This window comes from Colletotrichum jinshuiense, chromosome 3, assembly GCF_051148585.1.
Source record: "Colletotrichum jinshuiense chromosome 3, complete sequence".
Lineage (NCBI taxonomy): Eukaryota > Fungi > Ascomycota > Sordariomycetes > Glomerellales > Glomerellaceae > Colletotrichum > Colletotrichum jinshuiense.
In genome coordinates this window covers 1,714,632-1,742,335 of record NC_139310.1, presented here as the reverse complement: position 1 = coordinate 1,742,335, position 27,704 = coordinate 1,714,632, and the positions used below count along the sequence as shown (strand labels likewise).

The 27,704-nt window shown below is 53.4% G+C and overlaps 11 protein-coding genes across 11 annotated transcripts; 5 read left to right on the top strand and 6 right to left on the bottom strand.

Moving 5' to 3' along the window:
* Window positions 1-476: 476 nt before the first annotated feature.
* On the bottom strand, window positions 477-2,585 carry EsH8_III_000498 (ubiquitin-specific protease UBP1; the record flags this gene model as incomplete). Its single annotated transcript, XM_083262223.1, has 1 exon — window positions 477-2,585. The coding sequence occupies one exon, from the start codon at window positions 2,583-2,585 to the stop codon at window positions 477-479; it is 2,109 nt and encodes a 702-aa protein (XP_083122710.1).
* Window positions 2,586-3,040: 455 nt separating this feature from the next.
* Window positions 3,041-3,657, top strand: EsH8_III_000497 (Alb1-domain-containing protein; the record flags this gene model as incomplete). Its single annotated transcript, XM_083262222.1, has 2 exons — window positions 3,041-3,074; window positions 3,128-3,657. 2 exons carry the CDS (start codon window positions 3,041-3,043, stop codon window positions 3,655-3,657), a joined length of 564 nt encoding a protein of 187 aa, XP_083122709.1.
* Window positions 3,658-4,110: 453 nt separating this feature from the next.
* EsH8_III_000496 (splicing factor, Prp19-binding domain-containing protein) lies at window positions 4,111-5,565 on the top strand (the record flags this gene model as incomplete). Its single annotated transcript, XM_083262221.1, has 1 exon — window positions 4,111-5,565. One exon carries the CDS (start codon window positions 4,111-4,113, stop codon window positions 5,563-5,565), a length of 1,455 nt encoding a protein of 484 aa, XP_083122708.1.
* Window positions 5,566-5,695: 130 nt separating this feature from the next.
* Window positions 5,696-7,773, bottom strand: EsH8_III_000495 (DNA-directed DNA polymerase alpha subunit POL12; the record flags this gene model as incomplete). The annotated part of the gene is made up of 3 exons (XM_083262220.1): window positions 5,696-5,866; window positions 5,914-7,234; window positions 7,286-7,773. The coding sequence occupies 3 exons, from the start codon at window positions 7,771-7,773 to the stop codon at window positions 5,696-5,698; spliced, it is 1,980 nt and encodes a 659-aa protein (XP_083122707.1).
* A 446-nt stretch (window positions 7,774-8,219) lies between these two features.
* On the bottom strand, window positions 8,220-9,428 carry EsH8_III_000494 (uncharacterized protein; the record flags this gene model as incomplete). The annotated part of the gene is made up of 3 exons (XM_083262219.1): window positions 8,220-8,598; window positions 8,641-9,140; window positions 9,189-9,428. 3 exons carry the CDS (start codon window positions 9,426-9,428, stop codon window positions 8,220-8,222), a joined length of 1,119 nt encoding a protein of 372 aa, XP_083122706.1.
* A 2,566-nt stretch (window positions 9,429-11,994) lies between these two features.
* Window positions 11,995-12,747, top strand: EsH8_III_000493 (2EXR domain-containing protein; the record flags this gene model as incomplete). Its single annotated transcript, XM_083262218.1, has 1 exon — window positions 11,995-12,747. One exon carries the CDS (start codon window positions 11,995-11,997, stop codon window positions 12,745-12,747), a length of 753 nt encoding a protein of 250 aa, XP_083122705.1.
* Window positions 12,748-12,900: 153 nt separating this feature from the next.
* Window positions 12,901-13,956, bottom strand: EsH8_III_000492 (2-nitropropane dioxygenase; the record flags this gene model as incomplete). Its single annotated transcript, XM_083262217.1, has 1 exon — window positions 12,901-13,956. One exon carries the CDS (start codon window positions 13,954-13,956, stop codon window positions 12,901-12,903), a length of 1,056 nt encoding a protein of 351 aa, XP_083122704.1.
* A 743-nt stretch (window positions 13,957-14,699) lies between these two features.
* EsH8_III_000491 (uncharacterized protein) lies at window positions 14,700-15,995 on the bottom strand (the record flags this gene model as incomplete). Its single annotated transcript, XM_083262216.1, has 1 exon — window positions 14,700-15,995. One exon carries the CDS (start codon window positions 15,993-15,995, stop codon window positions 14,700-14,702), a length of 1,296 nt encoding a protein of 431 aa, XP_083122703.1.
* Window positions 15,996-17,112: 1,117 nt separating this feature from the next.
* Window positions 17,113-18,879, bottom strand: EsH8_III_000490 (myosin-like coiled-coil protein-domain-containing protein; the record flags this gene model as incomplete). The annotated part of the gene is made up of 5 exons (XM_083262215.1): window positions 17,113-17,589; window positions 17,646-17,889; window positions 17,951-18,099; window positions 18,156-18,427; window positions 18,687-18,879. The coding sequence occupies 5 exons, from the start codon at window positions 18,877-18,879 to the stop codon at window positions 17,113-17,115; spliced, it is 1,335 nt and encodes a 444-aa protein (XP_083122702.1).
* Window positions 18,880-19,839: 960 nt separating this feature from the next.
* EsH8_III_000489 (pitrilysin family metalloprotease) lies at window positions 19,840-22,908 on the top strand (the record flags this gene model as incomplete). Its single annotated transcript, XM_083262214.1, has 2 exons — window positions 19,840-20,129; window positions 20,178-22,908. 2 exons carry the CDS (start codon window positions 19,840-19,842, stop codon window positions 22,906-22,908), a joined length of 3,021 nt encoding a protein of 1,006 aa, XP_083122701.1.
* A 3,309-nt stretch (window positions 22,909-26,217) lies between these two features.
* On the top strand, window positions 26,218-27,644 carry EsH8_III_000488 (pyridoxal-dependent decarboxylase; the record flags this gene model as incomplete). The annotated part of the gene is made up of 2 exons (XM_083262213.1): window positions 26,218-26,518; window positions 26,578-27,644. The coding sequence occupies 2 exons, from the start codon at window positions 26,218-26,220 to the stop codon at window positions 27,642-27,644; spliced, it is 1,368 nt and encodes a 455-aa protein (XP_083122700.1).
* Window positions 27,645-27,704: the final 60 nt, after the last annotated feature.

The window sequence follows — 27,704 nt, the reverse complement described above, 5'->3', positions numbered from 1 at the left end:
ACTGCTGGCTTGTCGTCAACGCCAGGCTGTATACCCACGCATACACTCAAAGCAGCCTGCTGCCTACTTGATGCATCCCAACGGGAAGATATTTCATTGACACCGTTGTGATCTGTTATTTATAAAAACGACAATATCCGAGAACCCACCGCATAATAATGTTAGGCTTGTGTTAATGCGGTTACTACGATTTTCGGCCGAGCAAATATGTGATATCATTACAAGTCCCCATAACTAAACATTAGCCCGAGCTGTATTCAAGGCTTCATACCACTATTATCCGCGCTGTGAGCGCATGGTATCATCATATCCAACGCCTTCGCTATGCCGTGAATCACCCAAAGTGTCATGTACGCTCATCTTCCATCAACAGCCACGGACAATGCCGTCGTACCATTAAACCGCAATCCCCATCGTCATATCTCTCATCCGCTGTGGTCCACCAACTTGGTATCTCTGTCTGGAAGGGGAACAGCCTATGCCGCCTTCACAACGCCTGCATCGCCTTCATTCCGTATTGGGTTTGCTGCCGACACCACAGTTGTAGTGGCAGACAACTCATCTTCCACTTCATCGTTCTCGGATACTTCTGTCACCGTGCAGGTGAAGGCGTGTTTTTCTACCTTTGGCGTCTCGTCGTCTTCTACGTCTATACCGGCATCTGTGCTCTGGGCCAAAGCAGCAGCCTCGGACGTGGGAATGATGTTGGGGTCTACGCAGTCGTAGAAAAGCATAAAGACATTGCCTTGGTCAAGCAGCTCCTCCTCGTCGACTTTACGGACACTCTCGTCACTGAGACGCCACCAATCCATCTCCACATCAAGATCGTCATCTTGTGTCTCTAACTTGATAGTAGGGGAAGTAAGTTCTTCGCTAGCATCCTTCGCATTATCCGAAGGTGGCGAGTGGCGAGGAAATCTGCGGTAGCACACATAGTGGCCGTTTTCGTGCCTTCCGTAGTGGGTGACAACGGAACGGAGCTCGTAAATAGGACCTGTGATGTGCGATTTGCGCTTGTCGCCTGCAATCATCGAGGACCTCGGATCTAGCAGCCACTGCTCTTCTTCGGATGAATCGGCCAAGGACGGGGAGACTGATCCATCCGTAGGTCCGCGGCTGTTGGTGGGCTTGCTGGCACTACCCAGGCACCATGGGCCGAGATCTAATGTCAAGGGAAACCGAATTCCAGCCGAATTTTTGTACATCATACCGGTGTTCTCGTCGAAAACGGACCTGTTCATGTGGACCGCAAGACTCTGAGGTGGGCGGGCGATGACTGCCTGTTTCGTCTTGGTTGATGAGACTTTGAACTGAGCTGGAAATTTGCACTTTTCAAAGAGTGTCTTGTCCTCGAAATCGTCCTCCTCTAGTGCCTCTTCTACAGCCGCTAGCCGTGACTTAGGTTCCTTCAGCTTCTCCTCGTCCGTGTACGTTCCCTGTGCCCGTTGGATGAGAATGGTCAACAGCTTTTTCGCCTTCAGGAGCGTGCATTTGCCGCACTCGACTCCTTCGATCGACTCAATGTGGGCATAAGCATCCAAAAGCTCATAAAGATCATGGTCGTTGCCGCCCACGTTCAAGCTGAGAGTGAGGCAGTTGAACGGAATCATGGACAGCCCATCGGAGTGGCCACAGTCCACGCAGGCGACCCGCTGTGCAATCAGGCCCTCTAGAGGATTGCGTAGTGATTTCGAAAGCGAGCTGATCTTGGAAGCTGTGGACAAGCTTTGGTATCCGCTGTCATCGCTGTGTTGGCTAGTCGCCGTGTCGTCGTTGGCGCAATCCGACTCGAAACCCGAGGACTTCAGCGTCGACTTCATCGCCTTGGCTATCTCCCTGTCCACCTCGTCCAGAAGCTTCGAAAAATATTCCTGTGCGTCTTGTTGTTGCCAGGTGCTCATACTCTTCAACGAACTGGGAGTCCACAGCGTCTTGCCGTAATTTCGAGCACTGTTCAGGTCCGCGATCAAGCTGCGCAACGTATCAACAGCCTCGACTTTCTGCCGGTCGATTTCGGGGTCCTGAACTGGGTCGGCAAGATACTTGGGAAAAGGCTTCAAGGACGCGAGACCTTGAAGAATGCTGTTCTGGTAGCATGAATTGTCCAGGTTCCCCAGGCCCGGGGGGTAGTCGTTGGATCCCTTGAAGCTCATCATGGCACCAGAGACAGACGACAACCCTCTGATTCCGGCTTGAGAAACCGATCCCATGATCCCTCCCTGTCTATCCATGCCAAGTATTTTTCGAAGCAGCGCACTCTTCGCGGCATGTGTTCTCGCTTGGTTCTGGAGCATCGGTCGCGGGAAGAGTGGCGGGTGTAGCCAGCCTTCGAGAAGGGTCAAGGCGTCGAACGGCGTGAGGAAAACGATTATGTCCCAGAGGGTCTGACCGGCGCGATGCAGGAGGGTGCTCGGAAGCGCAGATGCGCCAAAAACGGAGTACAGAACAGTCAATACGAGCGCGAAGAGGGACACTACAACGCTCGGCTCGTTCAGCCTCGTCCAGAAACTCTGGTGGCTGTAGTAATAGCGGTTACGATCAGGCCCGTCGTAGAGATCCTTGAATTTCGAACCCGGGGAATTCATGCTTGTTGGGGTGCTTGGGTGTTTTTGCTGATGGGAGTTTGTCTCGGAATGGACAGCTTCAGGCGAGCTTCTGCAATGATATGTCGGAGAGGCCGCGAGCTGCCATGTCGAGAAGGATAATTCAGAAAGCTGACTGCGGCGATGCTCGCTGAATAGAAGGTGGTCGTGTGATCAGTGAAATAAGAGCCCTGGAACGTCTGCACGGTTGGAATGTTGTACAGGAGTACGGTTTGTCAAAGACGGCGTTGAGCGGGACCACCACGGGTTCCATAGGGTCAGTGCGCGACGTGTTACGAAGCAAAGCGCGGCTTGTGATTGCCTTGTCTTATCGCGATTAGATAAGAAATTTACATGCATTGCGATAAGGAATTTTCTCTGTATCCCCCACACAACAGCGCTTTGGTGGTTGACCGACCTGCATCACCAAGAATTCGAACAGACAATTGATCGCAAAGATGGCAAAGCCGGGCGTTTCCAAGAAATCTAGGCGTAAGATTCGTGATTTCGACTTTGACTTATCCGTTTCTAACATGAACCACCAGAACCCTCCGTCCATTCGAGAGCCGCGAGGCGTGCGACGGACGTGGACATCGACACCGACAAGTCACTCAAGAATGTGAAGGCCCCGGCGGAAGGCGTTGATTACCGGCCGTCAGTCTTGGCCGCTCAACATAACTCCGGCATTTCCAAGAAGTCGAAAACTCGCAAAGCGCAGACGAGCTCCAAGGCAAAGAAGAGGAGCGAAAAGGCAATGGACCGGGCTGAGGCCATCATGGAGAGAACCGCCAACAAGATCGAGAAGAGCAAGGACAGGTCCCGGAGAATTCAAACACGGAGTAAGGGATGGGAGGATATCAACAAGGATGTCCCCGTGCAAAAGAAGTTCCCTGATGAGGAGGACTTGGTGCAGGAGGAAAAGAAGAAGAAGATTACTCCAGCCCCTGCTGCTGGCAAGGACTGGGAAACCGACGAGGAAATGGACGGTGCTGACGATGAGGTTTCGCCTGCTGTTTCCAATTCTGCACAAGAACCTCCTCATTTGAATGAAGACATCGACGAGGAGATCTTGTAGTTTGTCTGCTGTTGGTTTCTCTTGGGTTGCTCAACCAGAGGTGTCATTGATGGGCTACAACTCTGGTGGGGCTACGAGACTTATGATAGATACCCTAATAACGTTGGTTTAATTTCATTTAACAAGAGCCCATATAATATCTCTACAAGACGAAATACTGATGATCTGGACGACTGAATCGCTTTCCCACCTTCTGCCTGCCGTCTTTAAGAGAGAACCAGGACTCGAGCCTCCGGAAGCTGCTGAAGCTCGACCAAGGGACATGGAGGGGTCGAATCTGCTGTCGCACTGGCCGGGAGCTCCACCAAATGTACACTAAACTTACAGGGCTGCCAGCGGGGAAACAGTTCTGCAGTTCCGTACCCAGCCTCCTACGGCAGGGACCTGCATCTCTAATTTTCAACGTCATCCGTCCAATCTAAACTCCCCTCCGTCAATATTCCACAATCCAACATGCCGCCCAAGCGCATGACAGCAAACCCCGTCAAGCCGGCGCGTTATCGCGCCGGCAAACCGGTGGCCCCCGAGGCATCATCCTCGGACTCGGAAAGCAGTGACGACGAGACCAACGAGGTCGAGGCCAAGGCCAGAGCTATTCCGCCGCCACCAAAAGCCGCGAGCGCGGCCAAGATCGCCAGCAACCTCAGCAAAGTCAATCTTGACGAGCGAAGATACGAGGCGCAGGAAAAGGAAAATCAGAGAATAGCAAAAGAAAAAGCTGAGCGGCTAGCAGCAGAGGAGGGTTTCGTAACGGAGGAGGAAGAGGAGGACGAAGTCAACAATGACGATGAAGAGGAGAGTGAGAGTGAGAGCGAGGAGGAAAGCAGCAGCGAAGAAGAAGCCCCCCGCCGCCTCATGATCCGACCGAAGTTCATTCCCAAAAACAAACGCAACGCCGCAAAAGACTCATCGGGGCAATCCACCGCACCAAAGGACGAAGACGCGCGCTACGCCGAGGAGGAAGCCCGCCGCAAGGCCGCCGCCGATGCCCTGGTCGAAGAACAGATCAAAAAGGACCTTGCTGCGCGCGCCGCGGGCAAGAAGCACTGGGACGATGACGAAGCCTCGGGCTCGGACGTCGACACGACAGACGATCTGGACCCGGAGGCAGAGCTGGCGGCATGGAAGCTACGGGAGCTGAAGCGCGTCAAACGCGAGCGCGACCGCATCGCCGAGCAGGAGGCCGAGTACGCCGAGCGTGAGCGCCGGCAGAATCTGACGCAGGAGGAACGCGACGCCGAGGATGCCGAGAAGATTGCGCGACAAAAGGACGAGAAGGACGCTAAGGGCAAGATGTCGTATCTGCAAAAGTACTACCACAAAGGTGCATTCTACAGCGACGAAGCCAAGGCCCATGGCTTGGACAAGCGTGATATCATGGGCAGTCGAATTGCGGACGACGTCAGGGACCGCAGTGCCTTACCCGAGTACCTACAGAAGCGCGACATGACGAAGCTGGGAAGAAAGGGCGGGACCAAATACAAGGACCTCAAGAGCGAGGACACGGGTCGATGGGGAGAGTTTGAAGACCCCCGAGGTCGGGACAGGAGAGGGGGCTTCAATAGGTATGATGTTGACGAGCGGTTCCGGCCAGACAATGACCGCGAGGGCAACGGCGCGAATGCCATTCCTCTGGGAGATCGCAAGGCACCCTCTGAAACTCTGGACGATCGCAGAGGAGACCGGTCAAGGGTCGACGACAGATACCGAGGTGGCGACCGGAGAGACAAGGGTAGAGACCTGGATGGCGACCGGTACCGTTCTCGTGATCATAACCGCCAGCAGGATCGGTCGAGGTCGAGATCGCCACGACACTCGCGAGATGATAGGGACCGGCGGAAACGCAGCCCGTCTCGCGATGGGGACCGCTACGACAGTGACAAGCGGAGACGTGTGGATTCTAGATAAAGGCCGTCATTCAAATTGTATTAGAGCGTATCCTAATCAGGCTCGCCATGGAGCGATGCTGAATATACCCAAACTCCTAACGGAAACTCTCCACCGTCATGCACATATCAGCTCGTTGGCATTGATGATTTCAAATCCTCCTGATCTCCACTCTCGCACGTTCAAATACGCCGTGGCTCGTCATCTCTTCTGGCCGGCCTGCGTCAACCTTGGGCGGGAATAGCGTCAGTTGCGCATAGGTGCCGGCACCGCGCCTCTTGGACAGGTGGCCTGGGTTGATCACGAGGACACTCTCGACAACCTGGGATGTGTTAGCAGCAGACACGGCAGCGATACCATCAGACTCACCTTAGCAAATGGAGGTAGGAAACTAGGAACAATGAGCACATCGGGCCGAACGTTGACCATCTCGCCCAGCTTCAAGTAGCTGAGATCCAACATGGCACCTGGCGGGATGGACTCCTCTGTGCCAGTCTTAGGTAGCTTCTGGCGATCTGTTGGCGGGAAGAGTGGGAAGAAATGCCTTTGCTCGAGCAAATGCCTGCAAAGTCGCGACAACAAGGACGGGTCAGAGGGACGTCCACCAACCAGCTCCTCGTGTCGCAGCTGCCAAAGAATATCCTGAGAGGAAATGCCCATGACCATCTCATTCATGGACAGTGTCATGGGGTTCGTGACGATTCTCGCCGTCTTGGGCAGGCCAAGCTCCTTCTTTGGGACGGAGTCTTGGGGCCAGGATACGTGCTTATCGATCACGTCGCGTACTGAGGGTATAAGAAGGATGGTGATGCTAGGGTTCGCGGAAATGAGGCGGTTCAAGGCAGGGGAGAACATGTACTTGAAGACTGTGGACATCGTCGCGGTGTCCGGCTCAACAACGGCTTCCTCTGGTAGATCGAAGTCGCCCGTGGCAATCAAAGGGTGTTCGCTGTCGATAAATGGCCCTGTCAAGACAAGAGCATCTGCATAAGTGTCGGCAGCTCGGTCGCACAGAGCATGCAGCGGCTCAAAATCCAGATTATCATCTGCGGTGTAGGGCCCGGAAGCGTAAATCGCGTTCAGAGGCGCGGGGTCCGAGTCTGTGTCCATAGCATCTGGGTCTCCTCGCAGCTTTTCGCGGTGCGCAGCCAATGCAGCTGGTGTCGAAGCCGCATTTGGAAGTAGGGGAACTTCAAGGACTTCCTCGACAATGAACTCGTTCCCTGAAGTGTTGATTCCCTTCAAGGCAACGACCTGTCCAGGGAAGAAACTGTAGCCTTTATTGCGCATGTTTAATGGCACCCTCAATCCGCCGCCCATTCGTCTTGACATTTCCAGTACCAGGGACGCTGCGTTCAGCTTCCCTTCCGGTGCGTCTGAAGCAATACGCCCGACGGCGATCACTTCCGTTGTGCTCTGATTTGCTGCGTTGCCAAATTCAGAAAAGTCCAGCTTGTGGTATTCCTGAATGATATGCATGAACTCGTCTATTCTGTCGTCAAGAATCTCGGACGCTTCCGAAAGCTTCATTGCTAGCGGTTTGTATGCCAGTTTCTTCTGGTCTGAAGCGGCTGTTAACTTGATGCGAGCTTCCGAGTATGGGCAAATCGGTGGTTCGGGGGCGTCAAGGTGATCATTCAGAACCTCGACGGTCTCGCCGGCGTTTTGTCTGTCATTGAATGAACTCGGTCTGAGAAAGTCAGCGTTTGTGCCCAATAAGCCTCCTCAAGAGCACGCTTACGGCTGCATGGAGTTCAATTGTTCCTCCATCTTTGAGGCACCTTTGTAGTCAGGCGAACTAGAGGGGATCTCGGCCTTGACCCTCGATATAGACGGCGTCTCGTGTGTCTTCTTCCGTATGCTGCTCGGCTTGTTCAGCCTCCCTGATCCTGGTGTACTGGGCACCAGCCCATCCAGCATACCGAAAACATCGCTACCTCTGCCGGCTCGTGGTGTGCCGTGACTTCGCTTCTCGGTCTTGATATGCGTCTGTTGCCGGTTGCTCTTTTCCAATGCATCCTGGATGTCTTTCTTGAAGTTTCGAACGTGCATAATATCAGGGTTCATAGCGTCCATGTCCATCTTGATGCAGAAGGACTCCCATTTGTAGAAGAGGTCCTCGGCTGACAGTTCGTGAAGTCGCAGAATTGATTGAAGTTCGGAGAGAACATCGGGCTCAAGGCCATTGTCACCCGAGGTGAAGAACTCTTTGAGCTCTGCTTCCGCCATGGTATCGTTGTTTGCTGTTGGATTTATTGCAGGTTGCTGAGCGATTGAGCGCTAGGTGGAAGTTTGACGATGAAGCCTTTAGGTGGGACGCGTCGAGCGCGTCTTTGGTGGGATAGCGCGTAAAGTGTAATTGGTGGGGCAATTACAGTGCGATCTTGATGCGGCACGGATCCGTCCTAGCTCGATCCAACATCACCCATCACTCATTACCCTAATCCTTACTCATGCATAAGTTTGGTGAATTACAATGCCTAGTAACTAAACTGTCGACTCATTTAAGTTATTCGAATTGAATTGTGAGGTCATCCTTTTCATTAAAAGCTATGTTCCATGTTCCGAAACCACGAATTTCCATACCATCTCAAACAGCCTGCGGCTATCTCAGTAAACAGTTGCTGGCCAAACCATCCTCTGCGAAAGAAACCTCCCAAATTACTCCTTAACCCTTACCAAACGGGGTTGTTCCTTGTCCAGTGCTCTTGTCGCTCTGCTTCTTGCTGTGCCATGAAATCCTCCGTCGCCTTTCTGGCTTGCTCGGTCGGACCGAACTTGATGATTGCCTCCGTGCTAACCTCATACCTGACTGTGTCATCTTGGTGCTTACCGACCACGTCCGCCATGCCTCCGGTGAGTTGGTCGAGATACACGCGGTAGTTCTCTGAGTGACGTATGGAACATCTTCTTGTTTCGGATTCGGAATGAGCCGTCAGAGAGGACGCATCCTTGAAGTAACGCAGACATCCGGGGCATTGTAGCTTGGCATTGTAGTGTGAGACGGCCGCTTTCATGTGGGCAATCAAAGCACCACTGTTGTCGAAGCTTTTCCTGAACATTTCTCATTGTCAGCTCTGTTTTTTATAATCATACCCAACGAGTTTTGACCGGAAAGGGGGGAAAGGGGAAGGTGTGACAGACTTGCAAGATGCCTGGGGGCACTTGTACTTGCGGGTTATATCGTTGTAGTACTTTCCAAAATGGAAGTCAGGATGGGACGGATTGTTGATACCGTCGAACTCTTCTTTGTTCGAATAAGCTTGTTGCGGGCGTAAACCCTGCTGGACCGAACTCTCAACTTCCTTCAGTTCAGGAAAGTCGTCCGGCTTAAAGTAGGATGGATGGGCCATATAGGGCTTGTTGAAGGCCGACTGGACGCTAGGGTGTGACGCCGGGAAGTAGTCGCCAAACTGCGAGCCGCTTCTTTTCTCCAACTCATGAGCGAACTTGAGCTTCTGAGCCCTGTTTCTATCCACGTCCTGTCTCCTTATGGCAGAGCACTCATCATGTTCGAGATGTTTCATCCAGCCGGCCAACCGAGCAAACTCCTTCTGGCAGCCTGGGCAGATCATTTTCTGCTCTTGGGGATGCATCTGGTCAAGTTAGTTCCCAGGCCATGTTGACTATTTTTGCGTACTGACCTCGAGGATATGCTTCTCCTTCGCTTCTTCGGTTCTAAAGTCCAATGTGCATACAGGACAATGTATGTGAGTTTTTTCGATTTTCATCGCCATCAACTTGTGTTTCATAAGCTCCTCATGGTTCGGGAACATGTCGCCGCAGGTGCGACAGCGGACAGCTTCATGGGGCGCTGCGTTTCTCGAGGTATCGGGCATGCCAGCCCCGCCACCAAGCTTCGCAGAGTATTCGCTAGTAGACATGACGAACGGGAGAAGGTTAGGTTGGATTTTAAATGTGAAAAGAGAGAGACAACGTCGGGGCGGTCGGGGCGGTTGAGGAGAGACAAGTTTAGTTGATGTGAAGGAAAAGTCGAAGGTTGGAGGAGAGAAGAAGAAATCGAAGTAAGAACGTAGTTTGGGATGTTTTCAGACGGAAGGAACTCCTTCAAAGGGTATAAGAAGGAAAGAGCCAGCGAATCAACTTAAATTGTGTAAGTACCTAGTTCTCGTTGCGGCTTGTAAGGAAGGAAGCTACCTCGTTCCTTCCTGACAATAGTAGCTGAACGCTGGCCCGAATAGTTTGCCTCGAAGTAATAGTGCACCGATGTTCCAGAATTCGATAGCTACCAGAAAGATAAGATGGTGGGATGCTTACGGTTCTGTTGAGTTCCTAGCCAGCAGGATACACACAAATGGAGGGGATACATACCAAACCAAGTAGTAGAAGCTAGACTTTTATCTGCTACAAATGTTTGCTTTGGCTCAACCTGTGTAGGAGAAACAAGTTCAAGGCCGAATCTGAAACAGCAGCAATGTATCTTCTGCGAAGTAGGCGACACTATTGAATGGGGTTTTATTATTACCCCCTGGTTGTGTGAAAGTACACTCGAGTCAATCCATACCCGTATTCATGGCCATGGTTTTTAAAACAATAAAGCACGTTAAATAAGCCTCATTTGACGGGTTACCCGAATGCATGCTGAAATTGGGGCATGTAGGGCAGCCTTTACCTGATACCATGTCATTCGGTGGAATCTGTTCAAATAGGACCGATAAAGGAGATACTTCAACGTCGGTATGCCATAGCCAACCTGTATCTCAGAGTCCCTTGGACTAGAGTTCCCTTTTACTATGTTTCCCTGCATGTGATGATTCCGTCTCAGTACCTGCTAAGCAACGAGTTGGCCACGAGGAAGCGACAGGAGATTGGGATTGCTGCTTAACGCTTCGTGACTGCAACTTACTGCAGCTTACCACAGCCTATAGCAACTTGGTGATGGTTTCCATTGTATGAAAGCGTGTTGGCAGCCTAGAACGGTCTATACCTGCTCATGGAACTAGTACAACAAAGTTTTTGAAGGAATCACCAGTTGATCTGTCACAAATATGCCGACGAGTAGAGACCAAACATCGACAGGTCTTGGTTTTAACGATATTTGAACCAAAATACTAACGAGACCACTCGTTTCAAGACGTGCTCATACAGTTACCACTTGAGATGTTCCAATATCTTTTACCTGCAAATAGTTGGTTCTTAAACAACATTCACTACCGTAATCCGGGCATCACGATTCATTGCCTCCTGCAGTAAGTCTCAGGTCCCTTTGAAGACTAGAGTACTTTCCATGCCTTCTCTATCGCACTGAAGGCTCGCTTCATTTGGGTTTTGATGATATGGGGCTTTGAGACACCGGTCTCAGACGCCTAGATTATCAGGGTGGACCTGCCATGTGTTGCTGGACTGGAATGCTCATGATGCTAGACTTGTCTCGGGTGATCATAGCCAGCCGTTGAGAGGCTCCAAGTACCAAAAAGCCATCCCTAGTCGTGGAACTTCTGCCTTGATTCTGTACATCCCAGCCTCCTGATATCAGTCAGCTGCAACAACAAGACAATCTTGTCTCAGAAAGCCTGACGTTTCTTTGGCACGATATCGAGTCTCGTGGATGATAGAGAGACAACTCCGACGGCTGTCATAACCGTATCATCATCGTCTTGTGAACCCGATGCCGGTCGTTGTCTTCTGGACCTGCCGCGTCTGGCATAAGAGCCTACTAAGGCAGCGGTGATACTGATGCAGTCTTTATGCCAAGTGCAGACAGTGGGCGACAAAGGATACCCTACCCGACACTAAGAAACCTGCCTACCTGCATCCTAGTCTTCGGCCTCGATTGCCACAGCTTTTGTCACTCTTCTATCTCTTAAACTCGCTATTGAGCCACAGAGCCTTCTTTCACTCTACAAACCTGACCAGTCTCGAGTCTGAGACATACAGCACTGCCCATCGGCAATGGGTCACGCAATCGGGTCCGTCGTCTCGGTCCTCCGGTGTAGAGCGCCCCCTTATCGCCTACGCCTCTTCAAAGAACAAAGAAATTCTTTATTCGCCGACTCTGGACTAGATCGTCTGTGACTTTGCATCATCAAAGCCCGCTACTGAACTGCAACCAATCGTATTTAGTTTATGTCGAGAAAACTCGCCTTCTAGGCCCGAATCTGCTAAGCAGAATATCGCCGTTGGCCACCCGTGGCGTTCGACCCGCCTCGTGCCGGCAGCACCGTATCCCTGGGTTCGCCCAGCCAGCCACCCAAGACGTGAAGACAGAGTCGAGATCTACCCACTGAAATTTCGTTGCCCCGGATCCCTCCCGCGCCTTCCAGGCGAGATGCCTCTAAAAGGCGACGGCCCCCTCCTCCGTTGATTCTAGTGCTCGGTAGTAAAGCAGTAAAAAGGAGAAGGCAGGAAATGCACCATTGCGACCCCTATTCCAAAGTCGAAATAACATTCAAAACCCATTTACCATCAACCCCGGCTCGTTCAGCAATAATGTCCCTCTCTCACAAACTCAAGAGAGAGGCAATGGGCTGCCCAAACAACGAAATGCCCCTCCCACTCCTTCCTCTCGTCTTCTTCTACCACTTCGCCCAGACGGTGACCAACGTCTTCACCACCGAGGCCCGGCGCACAACAACGACGCTCTCTAAAAACCTCGATTCCCTCCGCCTCCAGGTCCGTGGACCGCAACACTCCTTCACTCCTTTCTCTCGTCTACCCGCAGAACTTCGCCTCAAGATCTGGAGCCATGCCCTCCCCCCTCGGACGCTGCTGGCTACCCACGCCCCGAACCCGACCCTCCTATCTGTGAACCGCGAGGCAAGATACGAGGCGTTGCGTCGGTATACTCACGTGCGCCTAGACACCTGGGGCGACCGGAGAATATACATTGATTTCCGCCGTGACAGCATTGCTGTTATCGAAGGAAAAGGAGGTGGTGGTTTCCCTGTCCGTGGTGCGCGGCATATAGTCGTCGTCTGTGAAGAGCCTTTCCAGAGCCCGGCATCTTGGTTGAAATGCCGTTACCGTGCCGGTCTTGACTCCGTGACGTTGGTCCTCGGGGGTGCCAAGTTGTCATCCGCCCGCCTGACACCGCTTCCTGAAATCCGGGAGTTGCACACCCCAGAACATGTGCATCAACGATTGGGGTATTCCAAAGAGGAGGCTGTGAGAATAGGGGTGGAGGTTAGGGACTTGGTTCGAGGGTGGGGGAACACCCGGGTTCGCGTGGGAGAATTTGTCTGAGTATAAACGGAAACATTGGCCAAGGCGCGTGATTTCTTTACCTGAAAGCGACACCACAATACCCATTTTCCTCTTGTACTAGTGTTCGTCTTATTCATAGCTTATTTGATCGTACAATAATGGAAATAATACATAACAACCTCTCATTCTTCCTTACAGTCTGCTCCGCTCACCTCCCAGATACACCTGCCCTAGCTTCAACATGTCTACCGCCTCCTTGACCATCTCGTCCACAATCTCCCCCGCAGGCTTGATTTTGTCAATTAAACCGGCCACCTGGCCCATCAAATGAGGCGGGTCAATGTCATTACCCTTCTCGAAATCGTACTCAATTGGCACAACCCCCTCATCACACAGCTTCTTAATCTTGTCCGGCTGCGCGTGCCAGCTGCGAATGTACTCGTTTGTCTTCATCCGCAGCGGCCGCCCCGAAAGCACAAGCGTGCGCTCCGTACCGTCGAAGCCGCACGACACGACCTCCTGCTTGTGCTCCTCACTACACCCGGCCTCGACAGAGGCTACGAACCGCGTTCCGACCCACACGCCTACGGCGCCCTGCATCAGCGAACTTGCGAGCGAGCGGCCGTTGTAGATTCCACCCGCGGCTACGACAAGCGCGGGCCCACCCTTGAGCATTTTGGGCCTGTACCGCCTGGCGATGTCGACGACGGCGGGGATGAGGACGGAATTCGCCACGTCCCCCGTGTGGCCTCCGCCCTCCCCGCCCTGAGCGCATATGATATCCACCCCCAAGTCCAGCGCCTTGACGGCGTGTTTTGGGTGCCCGACCATGTTCATGATCAAAATACCCGCATTGTGCAATCTGTCGATGACATGTTTCGGTGGCACACCAACCGCGCTGACAAAAAGCCGGGCGCCGGACTCGATGGTGATGTCGATGAGCTCGTCGAGCTTGCCACCCGTGTAGTCGTGGTTGGTCTTGCGTGCGTTGCCACCGACCTGCGGCAGGGCGAGGTCGACACCGAAGGGGAGGTCCGGGGATTTGAAGTTTTCCTTCATCTCGGCAACGATCTCACGGAGCTGGTCTGGGGTGTACTGAAAACCGCCGATGACGCCGAGGCCGCCAGCGTTGGAGACGGCAGCGGCGAGGGGCCCGCCAGATGTGCGGGCCATACCAGCGAGGATTATTGGGTGCTGGATGCCCAGCAGTTGGGTTATCGGGGTGGTGATGGGACCGTTGGGAGCCATTTTGATTCTCAGAATCGTCTCGGCTCACTGAGAAGGCGTGATATGATGGTCGATTGCGACGACGCTCTAACGGCGAAGGTGAGAAGCTATGGAGACTTCTGAATGTGATATTTGAGAGGGCCGAAAGGCTTCGTATATCCCTGAGAAAGAATTAGTAGTATGTGAAGATGGAACAATTCACTCCCACATCAAATCAACCGGGCTCAGCCATATCATATTGGCGGTTAGAGAGTCTAGCTACCTAGGTAATCCGGGGAATTCTTTTGGGTAGTGTGGGGTCTGGGAGCTCTGTTGCGGGGAAACACACCGAGGCAATTGCCTACTTGGGACAGCAGCTCGCCCACCCCGGCTCCGGGTGGCCTGAAACCCGACGCCATAACGTGCATGTGAGGTGAGGCGGTTCTCGATAGAAAACATGTTTGGCGGTGGCTTGAGTTCGGCTGATTGTACAAAGTGCCTACCGAGTCCAACACGTGGCAGTAGTATTCACATTGCTTCCTTGAGGAATCACAGAACCAGGCGGACAAATAGAGAAACCATCACCAAAATTGTGCGCGCTCCCTTGACCATGCGCTACTCTATTGAAATGCTACCTTTCTCGTCTCTCTGCGTTGGTATCGTAATGACATGATTATCATCGGCCTCGGCCGACGGTCGACTATTAAAACAATAACAGAAACGTAACATGAGGCCCGTACGTCTTATCGCCTGTCGTCAAAGGGCCCATGCGTGTTCTGGTTGAACTATCTAAAGCTCGGTAACCGGGCGGGAACAAACTCCTCGGTCGGTATAAACTGTTGCTCCTGTGTTGTGGCAAGGATGACTGGCGCTTCGTCACTGCTGTGTGTTGGCTCCGCTATGCTTAATACGTCTGGCGTCTTCTGACTTGTAGGTGATGCAGCTTCCACCCCAACACTTTTCGAGTCCGCATCCTCTTCAGGTGAGGGACCCTCGGGTCCGTCATGCAGACCCCGTTCCGATGCAAGCTGTGATGCAGCTCGTCGCTTGCGTTCCACTTCCTCGTCCTCCTCTCTCCTGATGCGCTCCTCCTCTAGCTGTAGTTCCTCCATAGAGGGCGCGACTGGAGTATCAGGGGTTGTGGGCATACTGGTGGAGCTCCGTCGTAGACCCGGACTAAGCATTGAATAGTTGGAATCGATGGTGGCTCTAGACACCGTTCTGGACATTGGTCGGCCGTCTGCCCGCCGCTTCCCCTTGCTTGACTTCGTCTTACTGCTGCTTCGGTCGTCCCGGACTTTATCCAGGACCATGAATTCGTCGTCCAGCGGCACAGCGTCTTCTTCCCCTTCGCCATCGCTGGGAAACAAGTCACCACGTGACCGATATGAGTCTGAAGACACCCCCGATCCCGTCGTCCCACTCCGATTTCTAGTCTTGGTAGTACGATTCTGAAAGACGTCATCGTCTGAATCGTCTCTGAGCAGAGGCTCGGTCTCACCCCTATCCATATCGTCGTGCTGTCGGGGATGATCTTGTAGATCCGCCGCGCTCGGCTTGTAGCGAAGTGTCTTGCCCAACTTCCATGGTAGCTTGCCCAAAAACCCTATGGGTTGCGTGCTGGGGATGATGGTCGGATCGGATTCTGATATCTTGCTTCCTCTGCCCCGAGTCCCATAGCTCATTCCTCGTTTCCTCTTTGGTTGGTCCTGCACCTCGCCCGCATGCTTCCGTTGAGACCCAGTGCCTGCAAGCAGGCGATCCCAGTCCTCGTTGCCCCATCCGCCCAGAAACCCGCCGTCCTGGTCCTCGGCGTACCAGTCGTCATAGAAGTCGAAGCTGTATTCCGCCCGAGCCCCCGCGTGTTCCCGTTCCCGCCTCCGCCTCGCCCGCTCTTCTCGATCGCCTAGACAGGGATTGGCGCATTCCTCCAGAGAGCTGGCGAGGGAGGCAAGGCAGGGGTTAATATAGTGATGCTGGAAGCTCCATATACCGGCGGCCGCGTTCTCCGTCACCTCTCCGGCGTTGTGGGAGATCTGGTTCCAGCGCTGGCGGAGTCGCGGATCCTCCAAGAACGCCATGTTGATGGCTGCTGCAGGGTCTTCGGGGATGACGTCGCGGGCATAAGAAGGGATTGGATTTTGTAATCGGATGGCCTCGACCAGGTTACTGTTGGATTGCCGAGGCCTCGTAGATGGGAATCGAATGCGACGATGCGAAAACAGTTAAGCAGGACGGGGGAAAGACAGCAAAAAGCCGAAGGGAGCCATAGGACGTGGGTAATGCGAGTAGCAGTTGGTTTCAAGTCTTGCGGAAACACAAACGCAGCCTCAGCTGTCAAAGGTTGGGCCCAACATTCCACTGGCTGCAGCGCACACTCCCTTGGGTTCGCTGCAGGTGTGGGTGTGGGTTCTGATGTGAGTGGACTTCGGTATATGGCACGTGCGTGCAGCCAGCGGCACTGTTTGGGTGGCTGGTGAAGGGCTGGTTCTCACCTCGAGGACAGACAGTAGGATTGACTTTTATGGATCCGGGGAAATTGCAAGGCTTCCGCTTAACCGCTGACCAACTGTGGCTTAGCCTTGTTGTGACCCCTGGAGATCGACGTCACTCAATCGCCAAGGTGAGATTGGATAGTCGTCATTTGATAGATACTTACCATCACGACGGATCATAAATAATGGTGTAGAAAACAATCGACTTCACATCGCCGATAGACCTTGTAAATAGCTCAAATCATTTTACTATCATATGTTTGATTCTGATCGGAACACATCACGCCATGCAGAGAACAGTACGTGGAGATTTGCTTGTATTCAGAACCGCCGCTGCTACAGAGGCGTCCGAACAGGTTGGCGTATCAAGACAGAGCCCGCCGAGGGCCACAATCGCTCAATCACTCCCGCTCATACAACGGAACCTCTCTTCGTCGTTGCCGTTCTTGCAGGCCAGTTGTGGCCAGGCTGCCCAGTTGACCAGTCGCAATACACTGTGCAATCGCCAACGGGTGCACTATGTAAAGGTTGACGCAAGTATGCTCAACTTAGACCAACAGAAGCGTGAGACGCGTAAAAGAACGTGAATCGACGACTTCCGAAGTGATCGTCGCTCCTTTGTCTGCACCTTTTTGGCAGCAACCTCACTATCGGATTGAGAAACTCCCGTCGTGCTGGCCCCTGATATCCTCCGGCCGGATTCCTAATGTCCGTTTGTCGTAGCTTGGGGTGCTGGCGGCCGCTCTGGCCCGTAAGGCCTGGGCGGTTCTGGCTCTGCGGGCTGAGGCTCTTCCTCCGTATCGTCGTCGAACTCGCTCGGGTCTTCTTCGCCTTCCTCGTCGTCCGAATAGTCGCTGCCGTCGCCGTCCAGGTGACCGTTGCTGTCGGAGTAACAGCTCTCTAAAGTTGCCGCCATTCCCGGCGGAACCTTGCGGCCCTGTTGTTGCATCTGCTCAATGATGCTTCGCAGCTTCTCCGCCCTCTTAGTTGCCTCAGCAGCCTTCTTCCGCCAGTCTTCACGCTCCTCTGCCATGCGGATGATGTTGGCATTCGTGGCTTCGTGCTTCCGCTTCATCGTCTCGTTCTCCTTCTCCAGCCGCTTCGTCTTCTTAGACATGTCCTCCATTTCCTTCCGAAACGTCAGAAAGAGATCATTACTGTTATTGAGCGTGTCCTCAACCTTGATCTGTCAGCAAGCTCAGCCTAACCTCTGCAATCATCGTAATGTGGCCATACCTGCTTGAACTTATCAACGTAGACATTGAGTTGATTGCGGAGCTCAGTCTCAGTCTTGGTGAAAGTCTGAACCTGAGCTTGAAGGTTGCGCGCTCTGGTCGCCTCGGCCTCCGCGAGCTTCTTCTCTCGTTCGTAACGTGACATGTTGTATTGGACCTCCAGCTCCTTGGTGCGCATCGTGGAATGAAAGTGCAGTTCCCGCAATTCATATTGCTCGATGAACGATTTAAAGCGGTTCCGGAACCTTTGCTAGAGTTAGTTCAAACCATGGTAGCCACCTAAATAGTGAATGAGAGAACACATACAAAGTATCAACACTCATGTCAACCACCTGCTTCCGCGGATGGTCTTTTTCTTCCTGAATCCCTTCCAACTTGGCTAGCAAGGCCGCGTGCTTTTCATCGTAAGCCGAACTGTTATGCTTCAGGTTGTCTTGCAGAGTCTTGTTCTCGTTCTGGGACAAGGTCAGCGTGGGCTTCTTCAGCATCCATGATGACGGTGGCCGCAGACCTTGTATTTGTTGTTGTCCCTTTGCAGTTCCCGGCAGAGTTTCTCAAGTTTCTCCTTCAGACCGACCGTCTTGCTGAGTTCAGTGCGGTTCGCATCCTTTTCTTTTTGTAGAGCGTCACCGCGTTTCTTGTTCTTCTGATTCTCCCTCTCAACACGGCGCATGTCGGCCAGCAACTCGCTGGATCGTCGGGTCAGGTGTTCGATCTTCTGCAAGTCGCTCATCTTTGCTACTTGTTGTGCCAGGTCGCGGTTCGCACGTTTGACCTCACGCTCTGTACAGCCAGCTTGTTAGCATACAGACTACCACTTCAACCCGTGATATAAACACGACAATAGACGCCTGCAGACTCAGAGGTGCAATTGCCTTGCGCAAAGCTTGCCCCTTGTTGGTTCCAGGCGGCCATGCTTTGCGGCGGCGCACACCTCGCAGAGTCCGCCTTGAATAGGGGTCCTGTAGAACTGACGCTCACGCGACATACTTGATTCGGCCCGCCCGGCAACGAAAACGGTATGATGGGAGGTGGTACGCACCAATCTCAGCTTCCTGATCCTTCTCCCCAGCTGACTCTTGCTCCAGCTGCGAGATGCGTTGCGCGAGCAGTTTTGCAGACTCATTCGAGTCAACCGCCTTTTTCTGCTTGCCCTTTTTCAAGGACGCCGCCGGCGCGTGGGCGTGGCCATCTTGACCGTTCGACATTCCGGTGTCTGCCTGGCTGCTGGGCATTACTCGGCGGCAAGAAGAGGGGCAATCGTGTGTTCCTTGCGGCCTTGTCGTCACCAAGGCCTTCGCATTCGTGTTCGATCGATCGGGCGGGTCGGCGTCGCAAAAATAAGCGGGCGTCGAGTCCTAATCCCCCACGGCAGTTTGACGGCAATAATCAAACGGCAGTCAACTTTGTTGGCACTTGTCGTTCTCCCCTTCACTAACCCCTTCGCAGAATTTGATGTTGGACGGAACGACGGGCTAAAGCGAGGTAGCGTGGCCTGGGTGCTCAGGCGTGCGCATTAGAAATGCTACTGTACTCGAGAAAAACGAGTGGAGGAGTGCTGCAGGGCCTCGTACCCGAATAGATGTCGAGTACCTTTGGGGTTCAGGCCGACGTACGAGAACTCGCTAATGGAGTCCCCGTTCTGCGTCAAGTATTATCGATATGGATACCGATACTGGGTTAAAAAAATGCACACGATCCCACTGGTCACCTTTGCTTTCGCGATTTCTTTGCAGCGTGGAAGGGAGGAGAATTAAAGTGCCCATGGAGAAGTGCGAAGAGGTACTTGGCTAGCTAACAGCGTCCCAGTCTATCGGGCGGCGTCGCAGTTGCTGGTTGCACCGTGTTAGCTGCCCGTTAATGCGTTACGCAGGCCCACCGACCCGGTAGTGCCGCAGAGAGTGTTTTATTGAATATTGACCCCACACTCACTGTGTGATGACGAATAGCGGCTAGTGGTGGAGTAGCGCCTTCCGACCAGCGCCGACCAGGCCTAAAAATTTACCAGCTATCGAAATCAGCAGGCGTTGCGAATTGCCTCCTGCGATCCACAGTGGCTCCTTCCCTCGACTGAGAACAACGCTGTTGCATCTCAGAGTCATTCTTTACCATCTTTCTGACGACTGAAGCCTCCACCCCTTTTTACCGGAACATGAGGCTTGTCTGATATCTAGCATTCTTCATATCCGTTCAAAATGTTGCGGGGCGCCTTGAAAAACACGGCCAAGAAGGCCGTGACTGAGCTCTCTCAGTATCCCAAACCCGGCGACAAGCTCCATGGCTTCACTCTATTGAGGACAAAGCACGTGCCCGAGTTGGAACTGACGGCCCTTCACCTGCAACACGACAAGACAGGCGCAGATTACTTGCATATTGCTCGCGATGACAGTAACAATGTCTTCTCTATCGGTTTCAAGACCAACCCTCCAGACGACACCGGTGTGCCCCATATCCTGGAGCACACTACGCTATGCGGTAGCCAGAGGTATGTCGTCAACAGTCTTGGTGCTTTATCGTGTTAACAATGTCGCAGATATCCCATCCGCGATCCATTCTTCAAGATGCTGCCGAGAACGCTGTCCAACTTCATGAATGCATTCACCGCGTCGGACCACACGTTCTACCCCTTTGCGACGACAAATGCGCAGGACTTCAAAAACCTAATGTCGGTTTACATGGATGCGACCCTGCACCCCCTGTTGAAGGAATCGGATTATACTCAAGAAGGATGGCGGATTGGCCCGGAAAACCCTCAAGCAGCCAAGGGTGAGGAGAATAACCTCGTCTTCAAGGGTGTTGTGTACAACGAGATGAAGGGACAGATGTCCGACGCTGGTTATCTGTTTTACATTCGGTTCCAGGACCACATCTTCCCTGATATCAACAATTCTGGAGGAGATCCTCAGAAGATTACTGACTTGACGTATGAACAACTGCGCAAGTTCCACGCCGAACATTATCACCCGAGTAACGCCAAACTGTTTACATACGGCGATATGCCTCTCACAGATCACCTGCAGGAGGTCAACGCCCAGCTCAACGCATTTGAAAGGATACAAGAGGACAAGACAATTCACCAACCCATTGATCTGAAGTCTGGTCCTAGGGAAGTCACCGTCCAGGGTCCTCTCGATCCGTTGGTGGACCCTGACAGACAATACAAGACTTCCGTCTCGTGGATTATGGGAGATACCTCTGACGTTGTCGAGTCCTTCTCCTTAGCGTTGCTATCCACTCTCTTGATGGATGGATATGGATCGCCTCTGTACCGCGGCTTGATTGAAGCTGGCCTGGGCACAGATTTCAGCCCTAATGCTGGCTACGACAGCTCAGCAAAGCTGGGCATCTTCTCGGTTGGACTGACCGGTGTCCAGGAGTCTGATGTGGCCAAGCTCAAGTCTGAGATCCAGCGTATTCTTCAGGAAGTCCGACAGAAGGGCTTCGACAGAACCAAGATTGATGGATCCCTTCACCAGCTGGAATTAGCCTTGAAGCATAAGACAGCGAACTTCGGCATGTCTATGCTTCACAGACTCAAGCCTAAGTGGTTCACCGGTGTCGACCCATTTGATTCGCTGGCGTGGAACGACACCATCTCCGCCTTCGAAACCGAGCTCGCAAAGGATGGTTACCTGGAAGGTCTGATCGACAAGTACCTGTTGAACGACAACACCTTGTCCTTCACAATGACGCCTTCGACCACTTTCAGCGAAGATCTTGCTCGTGAGGAACAGGAAAGGCTGGCCTCGAAGATCCAGCAGGCCTCTCAGGAAGCCGGCGGTGACGAGGCGGCCCGCAAGAAGTTTGAGGAACGCGAACTGGGTCTTCTTGTCGAGCAAGGCAAGTCGAACACGGAAGACCTTAGCTGTCTCCCCACGGTTCATGTCAAGGACATTCCTCGGAGTAAGGAACCTGTCGTCGTCCGTGACGAGACCGTCAATGCAGTGAAGATCCAATGGCGTGAGGCCCCGACAAATGGCTTGACCTACTTTAGAGCCATCAACGCCCTGGATAATCTTCCTGATGAACTCAGAGAGTTAATTCCTCTCTTCTCCGACAGTATTATGCGCCTCGGTACCAAGGATATGTCCATGGAGCAACTAGAGGACCTGATCAAGCTGAAGACTGGAGGCGTGTCTGTTGGCTACCACTCAGCACCTTCTCCCACTGACTTCCATGAGGCTAGTGAAGGTCTGATATTCACTGGTATGGCCCTGGATAGGAATGTCCCTGTTATGTTTGATATTCTGCGCAAGCTCGTCCAAGACACAGACTTCGACAGCCCGGAGGCCGCCTTACGCATCAGACAGCTCCTCCAAGCTTCTGCCGATGGTGTTGTCAACGATATTGCGTCATCCGGACACCAGTATGCCCGGGGCTTTGCTGAAGCTGGACTTACCAGGAACGCATGGTTCAGACAGCAGATTGGCGGCCTCTCCCAGGTCAAGCTTATTACCTCGCTTGCCAACCGCCCCGAGACGGATGGATTGGTGGATGTCATTGATAAACTTAAACAAATCCAGAAAATCGCGCTGTCTGGCGGTAACTTCCGCACAGCACTTACTTGCGGGGCGGAGAGCACAGGCGCTAACCTGAACGCGCTGACGAGCTTCATGTCGACACTCCCTAAGAACCAGCCCTCGCTGCCGATCTCCAAGCCCGGCTCTCTGCAGAGGGATATCAAATCTTTCTTCCCGCTGCCCTACCAGGTTTATTACGGCTCTCTGGCGGTTCCCACCGTCTCGTACACCTCTGCGGACGGAGCACCGTTGCAGATCCTGGCGCAACTACTTACTCATAAGCATCTCCACCATGAGATTCGCGAGAAGGGTGGTGCCTACGGTGGCGGAGCGTACTCCCGCGGATTGGATGGACTCTTTGGGTTCTATTCCTACCGTGACCCCAACCCCCAGAACACGCTCTCCATCATGCGGAACGCCGGGCAGTGGGCCAGAGACAAGACCTGGACGGATCGTGACCTTGAGGAGGCCAAAATCTCGGTATTCCAGGGCGTTGATGCCCCGCAGTCAGTTAATGCTGAGGGCATGGGTCGATTCCTGTCCGGTATCACTGAGGAGATGAAGCAGAAGCGCCGTGAGCAGCTCCTTGACGTTTCCAAAGACCAAGTGCGCGACGTTGCCCAGAAGTACATTGTCGACGCGTTGAAGAAACAGGAGGAACGAGTGGCCTTCTTGGGCGAAAAGCGCTCGTGGGTGGACAGCACTTGGAAGATCAACGAGATGGATATCAATGGCGCCGAATAAGCCGGCCAACGGCATGATTGGATTTTGCTAATGCCTTGTGTATAACAAGGACCGCTGGAAGTCCAATCTACGCGGTCACATATGTAACATATCTGTACAGCACATTTCTGTATAATTATACCCACCTCTTGAATGTTTCAACGCCGACAATGAGGTCTTTTCAAGTTCCGACGGGGGCACTACGCGTTCAGATACGATACGTCTTCCTGCCAGCTCTCAATGGCTTGGAGACCACTAGACAACGCAAGATCAAGAAAATGAGCCAGGGTGTTTCTTCACGAAATGAAACAACCGGCCAGCTCGTTCTATCAGAACTGACATCCTCAGCATTGGATCGTCGGACTAAAGCGCTGAGTACATGTGAGGCTGTCAGCAGTCGCAAGAGCCAATAAAATGCAACCAAGAATAGGCCAGGAATAGCGCGTAGATTGACTGATCGATTGGCACGAAAAATTGGACGAAGACGATGCCCCGCATACGTCACACCAAAGGCCGGGTGCCACAATTGTCAAGGTGCCTTCCCAAGTGGTGGTCATGCTTGACATCGACGTTGGCCGCGGCACTGCGATTCACGACGCTCGATGGGACGGTAGGGCCTATGACACCGAAAGCCATCCCGATTGGGCCGTTGGCGGGAGGCAGCCCGGTAGGATCTGGGGTTTGGAGTGCTCACAGCCAGGACGATCAATGCCGCATATACGCGCTGTAGGAGGTGACCGAAAGGCTATGAAATGCATATACTCCTGTGCTGTGTGCTGGCTTGTTCACTGTGCATTTCCCCTGAGTGGCCGTTTGGCCAGACACATTACCACCATGTCAGCGATTTGTGACAAAAGCTAAGCCGGAGCAGAGCGCGGAGCACGCAAAGCTTTCCAGTTAAGCTGGGTGCTTTGGAGTGCAGGGAGTCAGGCTAATTATGGTAGCTGTCCGAGTGGACATGTGTGAGGGAATTTGTCGGCATGTTGGTGAGGACAAGCGAGGCATGGGTGGCGGCGGTCTAGAGTCTGAAGCAGACAAAGAGGCAGCCGTTACTCTCCGCCGACACGGACAGATTAAGACGATTCCCGGGAGGTTGCTACCTCGTGAATGAACCAACCACGACATGCTAGTAGAATCATCGGCGTTTAAGACGGTGAGTTAGGGTTGACCGGGTCAAATGTCTCCAGCATCTGTCACCCACAAGGGCTCGAACTGAAGAGGGGACACTTAACTAGCCTCCGATGGTTGACAGCAGCGGAAGCTGGGGCAGAATGGAACCAGAGGGGCGCAGGACTCAGCGAAGCAAAGCTCTTGGGGAGCTGCTTGGCCGGCTTCTAGAAGGACTCAGAGTTGCGGTCTGAAAACACCGATGTGTCAGCATAATTGGTGATGGTCGAGTATCAGGAATCAAGGTGTGGCTGGGGCCTGCGTGCCTAGAGCACGGCGCGGATGCGCTGCGCTGGTCCTGCATCGGAGAAACATGGTGTATCGAAGATCAGAGACGGTCAAACAGGCACTGCACATGGAACATGGAGCGAGTGGACAAGTGAATCGTGATGCACGGGATGGAGTCCAAAGTGGTCCATGCCGCTTCCAATGGTGCAGCTGCGTTCCATACCAATGCGAGGATTCGTAATGGTGGATGAATGCCGACCACAACCAACCCTCCAAGTTGAGGCCCTCCACATCCACCACTGGATGGAGTTCCCGATGGAACTAGGACGAGATACGTACCGCAACTTGTTTTAGTTCTCTTTGTCAGTAATTAAGCGGTACGGGCAGTACATCCACTGCGGTATCCGTACCTTGTTCTGCATATCCCGGTGTCTGAGCGGCATGGGTGATCGGATGTACTCCATACATGACCTCACGTTGAAGAAAGCGCAAACTATGGCGGGTGAGGGCAAGGATTCAAGGTACTCCAAGCTTGATAACGGTAGCGGGCTCCTTTTTGCTGCTCTGGACTCGGGTGGGACGAGTACTTTTCGGGACTCGACTCTGCCGCCGGGTCTTTGTAGTATACGTATGTACAACGCCTTTCTGGATCACGGTTTGCCTTGGTCCTGAATGTAACGGATATTGAAACTGGGTATGACGGGTACTTTGTCGGAGACTCAGAGGGCCAGGTGGGTGAGCGAACTTCGTTTTCTATGGAGACAGGTTGAACCTTTGCCGGGAACGCTGGAGAAAGAGCCCGGGTCAAGGCAAATGCAGCAGCTACAACAGTAGGGCGAGGTGGCTGTTTTGCTACTGTTGGACCGCTGACAAGGGAAAATTTTGAACGAAAATTGTGGGCGGCCGGTGTTTGTTTGTGTGCGCGCGTGTGGCCAACCTCCATCAGCTCCACTAATAAGGTACCAAGAGGGACCCCCGGAGAAGGCAGACGAAACCTGAACCCTCGTGCCGTCGCAATAAAAAGCCTTTACGGACCCCCCGCCACAGGTTTAGTCTCCAACACCAACCAAGGTTCACCGTCAACCGCAACTCTACACAACTCACGCCTCTCGCAACCACAGCAATTGTTATACAGCTACCTGGACTTTGGCTTCGCCTTACCGTCCAACTTTTCAACCTTGGGTAGGTCCCCGTCTTTTTTTTTTAAACGGAAGAAGACCCCGCCCGCAGTCGCGCAACTTTCAGACCTCGTCTGTCACATGGCATTGTCGTCACTACTACGCTGCTAGCTGGCTCCTGAACTAAACAGCAAAAATCACTCTTGTTTACCCAAGACGATCGCCACTGTCGAGAAACACCTCATACTCGAGAACCTCTGCTGACCAAGTTGTGCCCTCTCAGATCTGCTATAAAGATCGCCCCTTCCTACCGCCAGACTTAGCCTTTGGTCAATTCAAAGGCACAACAGCCCAGCACGGCTCCTCCGGCCGTGAGATTCATCAGTGACCAAGATTTCAGCCTTCGAAAGACTCTGCACATCGTCAACGCCATCCCACCTCCACCTGCAGTCGTCTAAGCAGAAGCTCGAGTTCTTTTTGTTCGACGCTTTGCTTCACCAGACGCCCCCGTCTTCTCCCACCCCCAACCAGCTGCCGCATAGGACGGGTTTTAAGCCTCTTCCTCTCGCCGAGGAGGAGTCGAGGAGACCTCGTCAGACCACTGAGGGTTCTGTCTGCTACCGCTTTCGACCACCCTAGAACCCTCTTGTCGTTCTAGGTTTTTAATCACGCATCAACCCAACACCGGGAAACTTTTGCTGCCAAGCTAGTTTCTCTACGCGTCGAAAGGAAGTCCGACAGTACGAGACACCATCAAGAACCCTCCGACACCCACAAACTCTCCCCAACCACGAAACCCCGATCAACCGCTTGGGATATGGTTATGGCAACAGCCGCGATCGAGCATTTTGCACCAGATACTATCAATTATGCTAGTACCTATCAACCAGTCTTCAAGACTTCGCATTTTGTCGATCACGCCCACCACCTCAGCAAACATGGCGTGATCAACCCCAAGCAGCTGATTGGCGATGCTCTGCGCCACCGTGTGGAGAGCATCGACCATGAGATTTGTGAACCCGGCGATGAAGACACCTTCTTCGTCGGTGATCTCGGCGAGGTCTACCGCCAGCACATGCGCTGGAAGCTCAACCTGCCGCGCGTCAAGCCTTTCTATGGTGAGTCACGGAACCTGCAATTCACTGTCTAATCATCGGCACCATGCTAACAAAAACAGCCGTCAAGTGCAACCCGGACCCCAAGGTTCTGCAGCTCCTCGCTGCTCTCGGCACCGGCTTCGACTGCGCCTCCAAGACGGAGATTGACCAGGTCTTGAGCATGGGCACCGCCCCCGAGCGCATCATCTACGCGCAACCCTGCAAGACCAACTCGTATGTCCGCCACGTCAAGGCCATGGGCGTCAAGCAGATGACGTTTGATAACGCCGACGAGCTGCGCAAGATCGCCAAGCTCTTCCCCGAGGCCGAGCTGTACCTGCGCATCATGACCGACGACGAGTCAAGCCTGTGTCGCCTGAGCATGAAATTTGGTGCCGCCAAGGAGGCCACGAACGAGCTCCTCGGTGTGGCGAAGGACCTTGGTCTCAACGTCGTCGGCGTCAGTTTCCACGTCGGCTCCGGCGCCTCGGATCCTATGGCCTTCTACAAGGCCGTTTACGATGCCTATGAGGTCTTTGAGCAAGGCCGCGCTTATGGATTTGAAATGAAGACGCTCGATATCGGCGGCGGTTTCTGCGGCGACACCTTTGAGGACATGGCCGCCGTTCTTCGCGGTGCCCTCGACGAGTACTTCCCCGTCAGCAGCAACGTTAACATCATTGCTGAGCCCGGTCGCTACTATGTCTCATCGGCTTTTACCATCGCCTGCAACATTATCGCACGCCGCACCGTCGACGATCCCACCCTCAACGAGCAGCGTTACATGGTTTATGTGAACGATGGCTTGTACGGTAACTTCTCGAGCATCATGTTCGACCATCAACACCCCGTCGCAAAGGTCCTCCGTGCGGGTCCCTTGTCCGTCTACGACACACCCGCTGCCAACGCCTGCCCTGACGGCGAAGGCATCCGCTACTCCATTTGGGGACCCACCTGCGATGGCATCGACCGCATCACCGAGACCATCTCCTTCGACCAAGAGCTCGACGTCGGCGACTGGCTCTACTTCGAGGACATGGGCGCCTACACGAAGTGCTCCGCCACTAAGTTCAATGGCTTCTCTGACGACCATGACGTCATCTACGTCTGCAGCGAGCCTGGTGCTAAGGCACTGCTCGCCATGTGAGCAGCGAATGAGCCATTGGTCCTTCTGTGTGTCTGTGTGCGTGTGTGGAACGTTTTGAAA